Source organism: Cuculus canorus, chromosome 3 (genome assembly GCF_017976375.1).
Source record: "Cuculus canorus isolate bCucCan1 chromosome 3, bCucCan1.pri, whole genome shotgun sequence".
NCBI lineage: Eukaryota > Metazoa > Chordata > Aves > Cuculiformes > Cuculidae > Cuculus > Cuculus canorus.
Window position 1 is genome coordinate 84,690,827 of NC_071403.1, and position 13,200 is coordinate 84,704,026.

General features: G+C 45.3%; 1 protein-coding gene across 1 annotated transcript; it reads right to left on the reverse strand.

The window, feature by feature from the left end:
• Window positions 1–8,580: 8,580 nt before the first annotated feature.
• LOC128851835 (cystatin-like) lies at window positions 8,581–12,326 on the reverse strand. The gene is made up of 3 exons (XM_054063681.1): window positions 12,056–12,326; window positions 11,071–11,184; window positions 8,581–9,945 (listed from the first exon to the last, which is right to left on the reverse strand). The coding sequence occupies exons 1-3, from the start codon at window positions 12,296–12,298 to the stop codon at window positions 9,868–9,870; spliced, it is 435 nt and encodes a 144-aa protein (XP_053919656.1). The 5' UTR covers window positions 12,299–12,326; the 3' UTR covers window positions 8,581–9,867.
• Window positions 12,327–13,200: the final 874 nt, after the last annotated feature.

Here is a 13,200-nt window from a genome sequence, read left to right on the forward strand (position 1 = left end):
CTCCTGTGTTGCAGACTGGATTTCTCTAGAGCAGCTGCATCCCCCAGTGAGTGCAGGCTTTAGGCTTTCTCCCATTACAAGTGGTAAGCAAGAGGGCAAAACGAGATTTTTCTAAGTGCTCTTGATTTGTGCTGGATTGCTGAAAACATCTTTGTGCTCCTTTTCCTCTAATATCTGAACTCTGCTGCTTCTTGCTTTTCCAGCACAAGCATCTGCAAAGAGCATTTCCATACTTTGGAGAGAATAGTTTACAATGGCACAGAGCAAAAAGCCTCTTGCCAGTTCTAAAACTTCCTATCAAACTGAAATGCTAGAGCCAGTTTTGTTCAAAAGCCTCTGAGCAAGCCAGCTGGGCAGAAAGCACGTCAGAGCTGTGGAAACATCCCATTCCATTATTGTCTCAACATTTCGCAGAAGGAATAATTTTCACAAAGCCCCCTGGGGTGCTGCAGGAGGTGGACAAAATGTCAGATTGAATAGGGAAAACATTTCCAACTAATCCAGAAAAGCAGTTTAAATACCTACTATTCAGGGAGGAAAGATAGATAATAAAAAAATCTGTAGTCATCTTCACAAGTCCCATGAATTTTAACAAGGGAAGGTCAGTGTAATTAAACAACCCACTCAGCCAAGACATGCTCAGAGGTCCAAAGCTAATTTCACTTTGCATGCTACTGCTCTTCCTGGAGAGTTGTTAAATATCCCTTTTTGGACCAGTCTTGTGACCCTAAGCTCATCACAGAATCATAGAATGGTTTGGGATTGGAAGTAACGCTAAAGATCACCCAGTTCCAATTCCCCCTGCCGTAGGCAGGGACGCCTCCTACTAGATCAGGCTGCTCAAGGCCCCATCCAACCTGGCCTTGAACACTTCCAGGGATGGGGCATCCACAACTTCCCTGGGCAACTTGTTCCAGTGTCTCACCATCCTCATTATGAAAAATTTATTCCTAATGTCTTGTCTAAATCTTCCCCCTTCCAATTTATAGCCATTCCCCCTCATCCTATCACTACATGTCGTTGTAAAAGTCCCTCTCCAGCTTTCCTGTAGCCCCTTCAGGTACTAGAAGGCCACTATAAGGACTTCTCAGAGCCTTATCTTCTCCAGGCTGAACAACCCCAACTCTCTCAGCCTGTCCTCATAGCAGAAGTCCAGCCCTCTGATCATCTTTGTGGCCCTCCTCTGAACCCATACTAACAGTTCCATATGCTTCTTATGTCAAGGATTCCAGAACTGGGTATGACACGCCAAGTGGGGTCCTAAAAGAGTGGAGTAGAAGGGCAGAATCACCTCCCTCGACCTGCTGGCCCCACTTCTTTTCATGCAGCCCAGGACATGGTTGGCCTTCTGAGATGCAAGTGCACATTACTGGCTCTTGTCGAGCTTCTCATTAATCAGCACCCCTAAGTCCTTCTCCACAGGGCATCAAACAACACCTCTACTCAACCAGATCCCAGTATACCCAGTTTCATTCTATCAAGCTGCAACATGTCATGTCAGAGAAGTGGTCCATGCTTCGCTCATCACTAGTGAGTGCAGGATGTCTCCGCACAGGAAGCATCTGAAGGTGACAGCACTACACCTCATCTCCTACCCCAGAGTTAAGGGTGGATGATGTTACTGGGAACGAGGTGGTTCAGGCTTCACTGATGTTAATGCCACAGGCTTTAAGCCACTTCTAGACACTTGTGGTACTCAAGGGAAGTCAGGGCTTCCCTACTCAGCCCCATAATGAGGGAAGAAAACCTGTACAGAAGGAAGGACTTAACCTGGGACAAGGGAGAGGGGCGGTGCTTGGTGTAATGTCACTACTTCTCCTGAAAGCACTCTTTTCTTGCTAACTTTTATATTCAAGAGATAAAATCAATTCCCTGGCCAGGCCTGAGTCCTAGTTTATTCTGCGGTTTGGGGGAGTACACTTTGTGGTACCCATACTTCACAGGAAGACAGAGACGATCCTGATAGGTTTGGTTTGTTTATGGCATCATCTTGCAGTTCAGTACATGCGCACACTTACCTCAGGAGAGCCTCTTAGGGAGAAAGTTTCACCCTAATTCACTCATAGTGGTTCCTATCTGTTCACATGATTAACACGATTTTTTAAATTGGTATAATATTTACCCACCTAGATTTTATTTTAAGCTTTTTTTTTTTCTCCCCCATCATTCTCCAAGTTAAGAACATAGGATTAAGTGATGCTGCTGCACACTATCCCTTACAGACTGTTGCTGTGAACATTCAGGATACCTGTTTGCAAGGTGGGTGGCAAGAACCACCTCCAGTGCTATCAGCCCACAGATATGGGTCAGAAGGAGGAGATGCCTTCTCTTGCTGATAATGGCCTCACCTCAGTTAGAGCCATATGACCCTGGGCTATTGAAAGAGATGGGGTGGAGATGGCATGACACAAGGTATGATTTTCTCAGCTGATGGGGAAGAGGGGACAGTGCCTCCCAGCAAGGCATAATACTACAAGGGAATCCTTAGTCACTGGTGTTATTTCTCCATCCGGAAGTAGAGAAAGCTTTCCCCATCATCAGCCCTATGCACAGCCATCTCTAGTAAGGTCAGAAATAGCATCCAGCACACACCCCAACACTCATGTACCAGTTTATCATGGTGATGAGCAGCTGAGCTTCTCCTTTTCCTCCCAGTTGCAAAATCCTACAACAGGAGTCTACCAGCTCATGAAGGTTGAGCAATGCCATGCAATTGAGTGACAACAAGGGATAGAGTTATTAAGCAAGTGTCATCTTTAGCCCCGAGTCCTATCCCAGGGCCCACCACCACACTGAGTCATGACCCATGTCAGAGGGGGACAGCAGGGCGATACTTGTGAGAAATTTGCACTGTGGAGCCTGCAGGCTGGCTGCTCCTCTCATTCAAGCTAGGTGGGCATCAAGAGTTTTTCTCAGTCCTCCTTGCCAAGCCTGGGACCATTGCTGCCAGGAGAGGAGAAACAGGCATCTGCCCTCCCACTTTCACACCAGCAGGCCAGCACCAAAGCCAGGCAACAAGAATTGTGGAGGGGTCCTAGCATCAGCAGTAGTGACCTAATTTAGGACACACTCCTGCTCAACCCTGCAGAAATTATCTCCAGGTCACAACTGCATCCCACAGGGAAGAGGATCTGAAGTCTTACATCTCTGGTATTGTCATCAAGAGATAAAGCACCAAGATTCAAAATGGGATATGGGTTTGATCAGTAAAGTTGATCTCCTGAAGGATACACACTACAGTGATTCTAAAGCATTGCATGGTAACAATGAATACAAACCATCTAGTATCTTAAAACATTCACTGAGGTCTCAATGCCTTAGGTTAAGCAATGTTTTACATGCTGAGCGCAGGCACATGGGCAGCAGCACTGGGCAACCCAGCCCTAGGGCTGCAGGGTGACCTGGATCATCACATGTTCATTTGCCTTCATAATTGCAAGCCAAGAGGCTCCCAGCACTGGCCATGCCCTCCCCAGCACGACACAATCCAATGAGATATCAGCATGGCCAGTAGAGTCAAGGATGGGGCAGGGTCCATCAACAGCCCCAGATGCAGTGAGAGGATAAGTAACAATCAGGGAGCCTTCAGGGGGCCCAGTCTGGAGCAGGAGAAGGAGCTGGAGACAAAGCAGGTCCAAGGTCCATGCAGCAGCAAGGGCTGGCGATAAGGACAGTTTAAACAGGGATAGGGGACCCAGACTTAAGCTTAAATGAAGTCTTGTTCCATGGGCAGAGAAGATGTGTGGGTGAGAGTCTCAGATAAGGTAAAAAAGCCAAAGGCAAGCTGTATCCTATTTCTCAACACTGCCTGGGCCTTTTGGTTTTCATGGTAAAAATCAGACTGTCACACATGCAAGATGCCCTTCAAAAAAGTCATCTAGGCTGAACACAGCCAGCCTAGTCAGTTGGGATCAATACCTCTGCTTGTTCACCTTAATGAGGATACAGTTACCTTCAGCTGAACATGCCACAGTAGTGGCACACCAGTAATGCCTACCAGCTCCAAAAACTTCATGACTTCCATAGCTGTGTCTGTTCTTTGCAGAGCTGGAAGCTACAAATCCATATAAGTACGCATCGGCAGGTGCAGACACTGCTAAAGAAAGCTAATTCTCAGCCAGTTGCCCCTAAGTCTCTCCCTGAGACCCAGAGCCAGGAAAAAGCTTTGGACTAATGAGCAGAAGCAGCAGCAAATCTCTAACCACCCTAAGTTTAAGGAAGTGTGACTCCAGAATTGATCCATGAGATGTTAGCAAAGCATGACAAGAGACACTATGAAATAAACACTCCTCTGGCCACTCATTTGCACTTATCACTGACATTTGAAAGATCTACGCAGTGAATGTAGCTAAAAATGAGGGCTCAATGTTGAACTAACTGAGCTACCACCAGTCAGCCAAACAGAAGGACCTGGCATGCAAAACACTCTTGGCAGGGGAAATTCCACCAATGCTCTTAGTCTGTTGCAAATGCAAAGCTACACAGCCCATAGTGGAAGGTGCTTAAATTAGGTCAGTCTTTTTTGTCATTTGCTCTGAGTTCAGAGCACGTAGGGGCAATCATCAAGGCTGACTCTTGGCAGTTTGTGACTGGGGTAATCTGTGCCACTCATTTAAGCCCTTAGTCGTTGGCATTTCAACATGAAAATGCAATACTTTTGAATTCAGGAGCTCGTAACACCCAAACTCTCATTTTCTCTGGCACGGCCACCCTTTCTGCTGCATGCTGTTCAGAGCTTCTGGCTAATAAATACAGCTAAAGCGGTGAAAAAGCCTGATTATGTCCACCCAGGTGGCCTATATCAGAAATGATGTGGTCAGCAGGACTAGGGAAGAGATTCCCCTTCTGTACTCAGCACTGGTGAGGTACACCTAGAATACTGTGTTCAGTTTTGTACTCCTCACTACAAGAAAGACATTGAGGTGCTGGATCGTGTCGAAAGAAGGGCAATGAAGCTGGTAAAAAGTCTGGAGCACAAGTCTTATGAAGAGAAGCTGAGGGAACAGCAGTTGTTTAGTCTGTGGAAGAGAATGGTGAGGGGAGACCTTATCGCTCTGTACAACTACCTGAAAGGAGGTTGTAGCGAAGTGGGTGCTGGTCTCTTCTCCCAAGTAACAAGTGATAGGATGAGAGGAAATATCCTCAAGTTGTGCCAGGAGTGGTTTAGGCTGGATATTAGGAAATATTACTCCACTGAAGGGGTTGTCAAGCACTGGAACGGGCTGCCCAGGGAAGTGGCTGAATTACCATCCCTGTAAAAGACATATGGCACTGATGGACGTGGTTTAGTGGTGGACTTGGCAGTGTTAGGTTTATGCTCAGACCTGATGATCTTAAAGGTCTTTGAACATACCTTCATTCTAGAAACTGGAAGAGGGGTGCATTTCTTAAGCAGCAGAAACAGTCACTCTCCAGACTTGAGGCCTAGCCTCTGTGCTGAAGACGACCTTTCCTGAGACGCAGTCCACCTCAGGGAGAAAACAGAAACCAAACCAGACCACAAAGGTATTTTGGGCAAGCATTTCAAACAGCCCAGCAGCCCCTTTATGGGAAGAGGGCAGCACAGCCCTCAGCTCATCAGGGGTTGTTGTTTTCCAAGTTACTTAGAACTAGCTTCTTCTGCAAACTGTAGATGCCTAGCTGCACCTTTAAACTTTCTAATACCAATTTTTTTTTTTTCCCCAGCAGGAACAGTTAATCTAAATAATTCTTGGCTTAATAAGCAGCTATGTTTAAAATGTCTAGTGTATGATGATGATTTCTGCACATTTTTAATTGTTCTGAAGTACAACAATAGTGTGAAATAATTTTTACAGTTATTCAGAAGGTATACAGTAATTAAGAAATGTGCTGCAATAAGGTCTGCTGACAGTGTGCTGGTTATAATTAGTGTACTGCCAACCAATAAGAGAGGTTTGTTTTTTATGAACATAACTTGTGTCAGGAACGCAAACCATCCTGGTTGACATCAGGAATGAATACTTCCCTGGTATAAACAACTTGCATTATTCCATCTAAAGTCTGCTGTCCTCCTTGCTTTGGAATCCAGAAAAAGTGAGTCAGATATGGCTGCAGTTCTTTGTCAGCTCCTCTTCATTAAGAAATGCAGCCTTTGTGGCCCTGAACAGCAGTAAGTTTATGTTGATTACATGAAGGAAGTTTGAATACAGATCAGCGTTTGGAAAAATGACCAATTAAATGGTCAGTAAAAATGTAATCGCTTTGTGGTAAGCTACTGGCATTTACTTTTCGGTGACTTCAGTTCTTCAGCCTCAAGTAATGTGAAGGCCTCTTCTCATTCTGAGGCTAACAAAGTCCAACAAATGACTCAGCCTGTAGAGGGCATGGAAACCACTTCTCTGTGCAGAGAAGTTGCGTGTTGTGCAGTTTGGCACTGGGGGGGGTGGGAAGAAATATGATCTGCTATGACTTTCCTCACTTCAGAATTGCAAATGAAAAACACTGCTTAACACTTCACGTGGCTTTTCAGAAATCCACTGGCTTCACACATCAGCTACTGTACATATACCTTCTTCTGCATCAGCTCAGAGGTATGGGAAGCATAAGAAAATCTGCTACTGTAAAGTGGCAAATGTTATTACTCTGCATTTGCCACACTGACAGCACTAAGACCTATTTGGCCTTCTGGTGGCATGTAGAATAGCATGTCATGACTACAAAAAAAGTCGGGACTTTGATTAAGTTGGGAGGTAGATCCTGATGTGACTGACTAATCTCACTCTTCCATGACAGACAGAAGAGCAGCTTAATAGAGTACAGAAGAACTTCTAGCCATCAATAATCAATCAAGGGAAACCACGAAGGTGTTGAATAAGTGCAGCCCCTCTCCTACCCAATACAAAGACAGTATGCAGTCTTCATACAAGTATGTCTGTGGGTTTTGAGCCCCATTTTTCCATAGCTGGAACCTACCAGAGAAGGTTGCTTAAGGTGATGATAGTTTTTAATTCCATGTTTTACACACTCATGTGGATGCACACAGGTAATTTATATGTCTTGCAAGTTAACTCCTTGGTGCTTTGTCAATTAAAATTCTTTATCTTTTAATAAACAATTCTTTATTCTTAATGATTCTGTGTTATAGTTCACCTTTTCAAATTAATGAAGTTGCATTTTTTCAGTCCTCTTGCAAGCCACTTGACAAATTTTTCATATCTAATAAACCAAATCCAAATCAAGCCAGGAGAGAGCTGCAATGTGCCACTTGGAGTATGGATCCAATTGATGTCCCTGCACCACCAGAGATGTTTCTAGCTGAAGTGGGGGAATAAAACAAGTAGTTTTTTTGCATTAGTTTCTTCCTCCTCTTTAGTCAGCTATACACTTGTGAAACTAGTAACCTATTTCTGTAGGCAATGAACAAAAAAAAAAAAATTGAAAAAAATACAATTCTCTGAGCTAAGAGATAATGGTGTATGAGGTTCCACAGCAGCGGCAAATAATGCTAAAAGGATACACAACTCAAGAACCTTTATTTCCTTAAAGGCTATTGTTCATATCAAAGGGAATATTAGAAGATATCATCTCATCTAATTCTGAGGAAAAAAAACTACAGGTGTAGTCGATTTCCTAATTCTGATAATATTCTGATACACATGACATCAAATACATATTTACCTGAATATTCCCAGGAATGGAAACACCAATTTACCCATCTTCATCGCACAAGTAAGGTTATGACTGATTGCAGGGTGGGAGCACGGTGTATTCTGATTAAATCCTGCATTTATAACTGGGCTAAATGTTCTTTGATATACCCTTCTTCTAAATTATCCCTTCACCAGAAAAGGTATAGTCTTGGAACATGGGTTATAAAGTACCGCTAAAGAAGTCACAGCAGAAAGAGACACATTACACTCAGCTCAGCAGTCTTCTCACTGCTCTCACCTTTGCGTGATCCTGCTTTTAAAATGAAGCAAGCTAATTTATTTTAGCAATCAGTCAAGCCAAACTGCTACCTCCGATTTCAGGTTATCTGTTGTCTATTTTTTTTTAAATAGCCACCAAACAACATGACCTTGCCTTAGACTAATTACCATAGAACACATTTTAAAAATTATTTCAATGTAAGAGGCATAAGTACCAGCTGGTGGTTTTAAAGAATAATGAAGCACTTTGCATGCCATACGACTTATTCAAGTTAGCATATTCTGTATCTTCACTTTTCTATTCTGTACCATTGTTCCTGAACAATGGGGACAAAAGCTGTAGTATTTTTCACTACTTGCAGAAATTTGGTACAGAGAATGAACAAAAAAAATGCAAATACAAGAAACTATTGCTGGATAAATGTATCAGCAAAACACATCTAATATCTCAGCCTTCCCAAGATAAAAGGAAGTCCTATCATTGCATCTTTCTGCCATCAAAAAGGCAAAGTATGTTTCTAGATTTACTTCTAAGACAACCCTCTCGCAGAACTTGCACACCAACTCATCTCTTTCTCAAGTGAAGCACATACACACACGCATACCAGTCAGACACCATTACTCCTACACTGCCATACTATAGGAGTAAGCCAACAAAAGATCTGTAAATCATAGTCAGATGCTTGCAATATAAACTAAACCAGAGCTTTTATTTTGTTTTTAATCAACCAAAGCAACTCTGCCTTTAGAACACAAATATATATGACAGTAGAAATGCAGACAAAAAGATTTCCATGTTCTTTAACTTATGCCCATCGCACACTGTCCAACAAATTTAGGTGCTCTATGCAGTGAAAGTCTCCAAGTTTTTTCCATTGATCTGAAACAACTGAAGTTCTAATGCCCGAATTCTCAGTGGCCACCCTTCCTCAAATACAATCCTTTACAGTTCAACTGCTGAATAATCCAAAATGTTATTACCCAGTAGTAGATAGCCAATGTTTTATCAGACATGAAAAAAGAATAAGCTTTTTGTGTAAACTGCTGCTATCTGGAATGGCTATTACTGAACCAAGGTGTGAATGACAGGCAGCCGTCCCTTACAGAGTTCAGGAGCTGACCCTAACTGCAGCTCACCCAGGTTTCCTTTCATGCAGCAATACCGACATTTCCACTCTTACTATCTTAAGCCTTAACAGTTTCATGTAAAACTTCAGCAATTCCATGGGTTCCAGGAGACAACTCCAACAGTAACCTCAGCTCATCCAGTAAACTGGCCCGAGCACACTCGTGTCATCAAAAGCAAGAAAGACCAGAACTTTTGCCAGAAATGCTAACAAATACAGACAGCTGATCGGCTGCTGCAACACAAGAGTTAATGCAGGCAGGACCTGAAATGATCACAGCCTTAATACAAGCTTTGGTTAATCCTCTTAAGATAAAGAGTGGTGCAGACTGCAGTGTTTTCAGAAGCAAAGCTTCTTCAATGAAAACAGCTAAGGACTTCAATCTCTTACTCAAAACCAGATGCCACGTTAAAGGACAGGGTAGCACAATTAATCTCACCCTATTCTCTAGGCATGATAGACTCGGTCACAAAATCAAACCCTCCCTCCAAGACAACAGAAGGAAAAAAAACCCCACACATCACAGAAATTAGGTTTTTATGTTTACAGAAGTCACTTAACAGGGACACAGTTTTTTTAATCAGAATTATGATGTTGGAGTTACTTTATTGGGAAAGCTGTAGGAAGACCAAAACAGCTGCTCTAAATCATAATTAGGAAAAAAACCAAAGCTGAGATCCTACTGTGCTTTAAAGTAAAAGTTACATATTTTAACTTGCATAGCACAAGCATATATAGGTGGTTGAGTTAATAGGCATGGATAAAGCCCATCTCAGTTTGTGTTATTGCTTTTTTTTTTTCTTTTAAATCTGAGTAACTGGTTGCTGGTCTCTGCTGGAATCAAGGTGGGCTTACTCGCAGGTATTCTTCAGAAGTTTAGTTTGGTTTAGCCAAGGAACAGTGTAGACTACGAAGTCACAAACGGAATGCTAGGGAGAGAAAGAAAAGCAGTTATCAGATTAAGAACACAAAACAGAGTCACTGACCAATGTTCTACACAGAATTTATTACCTAACATGATGTAGAATGTATGCCACTTTATGGCTCTCTATGTTTGCAGTCTCCTGACAAGTATTCTGGAACACTGCTCTTGTTAGTACCTGCCCAGGATGAATCATTTCTCTCAAATAATCACCAACAGAGAAGCTGAGCAGTCAGTACTTCTGAAGATTAGGTTACTTTACTCATTCACATACAGGAACGCTTTCAGCATGGATAATACTCCAACATAAGCTTTCCAACACAGGTAGGCACACACACGCAGCTAATCTGTATGTGCATGTATCAAATCACTGCAGCTGTTGTAATGGTACACACAATCCTCTAGGTAGGTACACAATGGATAACTCATGTGCAGTTACACTTCTCATACAAGCAGGCAGAAAGGGCATGTACACAGAAAAGCTAAGCCTATCACTGTGATTAATACAAGTAACAAAGTATTATGGAAGAACTACTCTCAAGCCACATCCAGGCTGATGTATCCACTGCTCTCATCTGAAAAGCTGGTACTCCTTAAAGGGTATGATTATTTAGACAAAGCTCCTGTTTAACAGCTTGGTGGACACAGACACCAGGAGTAATCTGCATCTTGTGATCAGTGCTTAACCCAAAGCACTATTCACAGTAATCTATGGCCACCAGGGAAGCACGTCAAATCAAGCATGCTTAAATCACAATGACCAAGAGGAGCCAAAAACAGCGTGGAGACTCCAGACACTAGACTGGGAGCCAGGACACCAGCAGGGATGGCAGAGTTTCCTCCACATATCCTTGTGATCCAGACCACAAGCACTTTAAAAGGATTAAGGCACACAGTCCTCCATACACTACAGCCTCAGAGTCCCACTTACAAAACAGGCTAAGAGGCTCTGTCACCATCATCTGGCAAGACAGGTTCTGCCAGGGCAATATCTTGTCAAGCATAAAGGCATAAGGTCTCCAGTCTTGCCTGAGGCAGACAGGAGACACTGTCCATACCTCTCTGTACTAAAACCAGCCAGGGGGAAGGGTCTGAGAACACAGAGGCCAGCACACTGTGCTCTGGATCCTACCTTAGCCATGTGTGGTGCATCGTGCAAAGCACAGCTCTGGAGATCAGTTGCTGGCTTTGGGCAAGTTGTCCGGCCAATCTCCACTTTCATCATGTACTTGATTCCAGACACAATCTGCAACAAAACAAGCACGCAGAAGCAGCTTTATTCACAGTACATTCAGAAGGGCTCTCCGACAAGAAAGGCCTTGCAGAGAGACAAACAGTTCTATGGTCACAGATGGCTCCAAAATAAACAGAGGACTGCATGCCACAACCTCCACAGAAGAAGCCCGTGGAACCCTTTTAAAAGCAGGAAATGAAATCCAAGTAAACAAGTCTCACAGCGCTGCGTCCTTACCTAGCAAACAGCAACACATGTTAACTCATGGGCAGCACAGGGAAGTTACCAGCTTCCCCAATAACAAACTGCACCCCAGGGCATTCAGACAGCACCCAAACCCAGGCTTTAGAGAATCAGAATGGTTTGGGTTGGAAGGGACCTTAAAGCCCATCCAATTCCGACCCCTTGCCATGGGCAGGGAGACCTCCCACCAGCCCAGGCTGCCCAAGGCCCCACCCAACCTGGCCTTGAACAGTTCCAGGGATAGGGCAGCCACAGCTTCCCCGGGCAACCTGTGCCCCACCACCCTCATCGTGAGGAATTCCTTCTTAATGTCTAATCCACATCATCTCCCTTCCAATTTAAAGCCATTCCCCCTCATCCTACACCTACGTGCCCTTGCAAAAAGCCTCTCCCCAGCTTTCACGGAGGCGCCTCCCGTCCAAGAAACCCAGCTCGAACAAACCCTGAAGCTCCTTCCCCGCAGCAGCCGTGCCGGGCTTCCTTCTCAGGGGGCTCTCCTAGTCCCCCCATCAGCCTCTCCCAGAGCCCCCCAGTTCCCCCACCAGCTTCTCCCACTCCCCTCCCAGTTCCCCCCACCAGCTCCCTACCAGCGCCCGCCTCAGTCCCCCCTCCCTCTCTCCCAGTCTCCCCCACTCCGCACCTGCCTTTGCGCGCTGAGGACGCGCACGGCGCGGCTGGAGTACATGTCATTGCTGGCCTTGTTATACTCCGCCACAGCGAAGCTCAGAGCCCGCTGCAGGCCCTCGTCGTTCTCGGGGGTGCCGATCTCCACCGGGGCACCCACCATCCGCCGCTGCTCGCCGCTCATCGCCTCTCCGGCGAAGAGGACGAGGAGCAGCAACGCGGCCGCCGCCAGCGACACAATACCCCTCACTCCCGCCATGGCCGCGCTCCGCGCCACCCCCCACACAGACGGCTTTAAGCGCGCGGAGCCTCCCCGGCCCCTCCCACGGGCGGGGCCCCCCGCAACACCCGCCGCGCAGAGGGGGCGGCCCGAGGCGGGGAGGCACCGCCTCTGTGGGAGGTCACGAAGGGTGCTCAGGGCTCTGTGGGAAGAGCGACAATTGCGTAATTGGGGTTAAGTACGGAGTTGGTATCATGCGTGTTAGAATTATAGACTTATAGAACGGTTTGGGTTGGAAGGGACCTTAAAGATCATCCAGTTCCAACCCCCCTGCCATGGGCAGGGACACCTCCCACCAGACCAGAGTGCTCAAGCCGCGATCCAACCTGGCCTTGAACACCTCCAGGGATAGGGCAGCCACAGCTTCCCTGAGCAACCTGTGCCGATGCCTCACCATTCTCATCGTGAAGAAATTCTTCCTTATGTCTACTCTAAACCTGCCCCTCTGCAGTTTATACCCATTGCCCCTTGTGCTATCACTACAAGGCTTTGTAAACAGCTTTCTTGTAGCCCCTTCAGGTACTGGAAAGTCGCTATAAGATCTCCTCAGACCCTTCTCTTCTCCGGGATGAAGAAGCCAAACTCTCTCAGTGTGTCCTGTTTGGTAGGTGCTCCAGCCCTCTGATCATCTTTTAGCACTCCTCTGGACTCCTTCCAACTGCTCCATATCCTCCTTATGTTGAAGATTCCAGAACTGGATACAGTACTCCAGATGAGGCCTCACAAGAGAGGAATAGAGGGGCAGAATCAGCTCCCTCGCCCTGCTGGCCATGATTCTTTTGATGTAGCCCAGGATACAGTTGGCCTTCCAGGCTGTGAGTGGAAGGCTCACAGTCAGAAAAAATATTATTAGAAAGACTAGGTGTTCCAAGGTAAACACA

What these genes read in the sequence shown, in the direction of transcription:
- LOC128851835 (XM_054063681.1), bottom strand. Translation starts at nt 12,298, where the DNA reads ATGGCGGGAGTGAGGGGTATTGTGTCGCTGGCGGCGGCCGCGTTGCTG. An exon ending in TCCTCAGCGCGCAAAGGCAG is followed by an intron (nt 11,185 to 12,055) that starts GTGCGGAGTGGG and finishes GTTTTGTTGCAG; the next exon opens with ATTGTGTCTGGAATCAAGTA. An exon ending in ATGCACCACACATGGCTAAG is followed by an intron (nt 9,946 to 11,070) that starts GTAGGATCCAGA and finishes TTCTCTCCCTAG; the next exon opens with CATTCCGTTTGTGACTTCGT.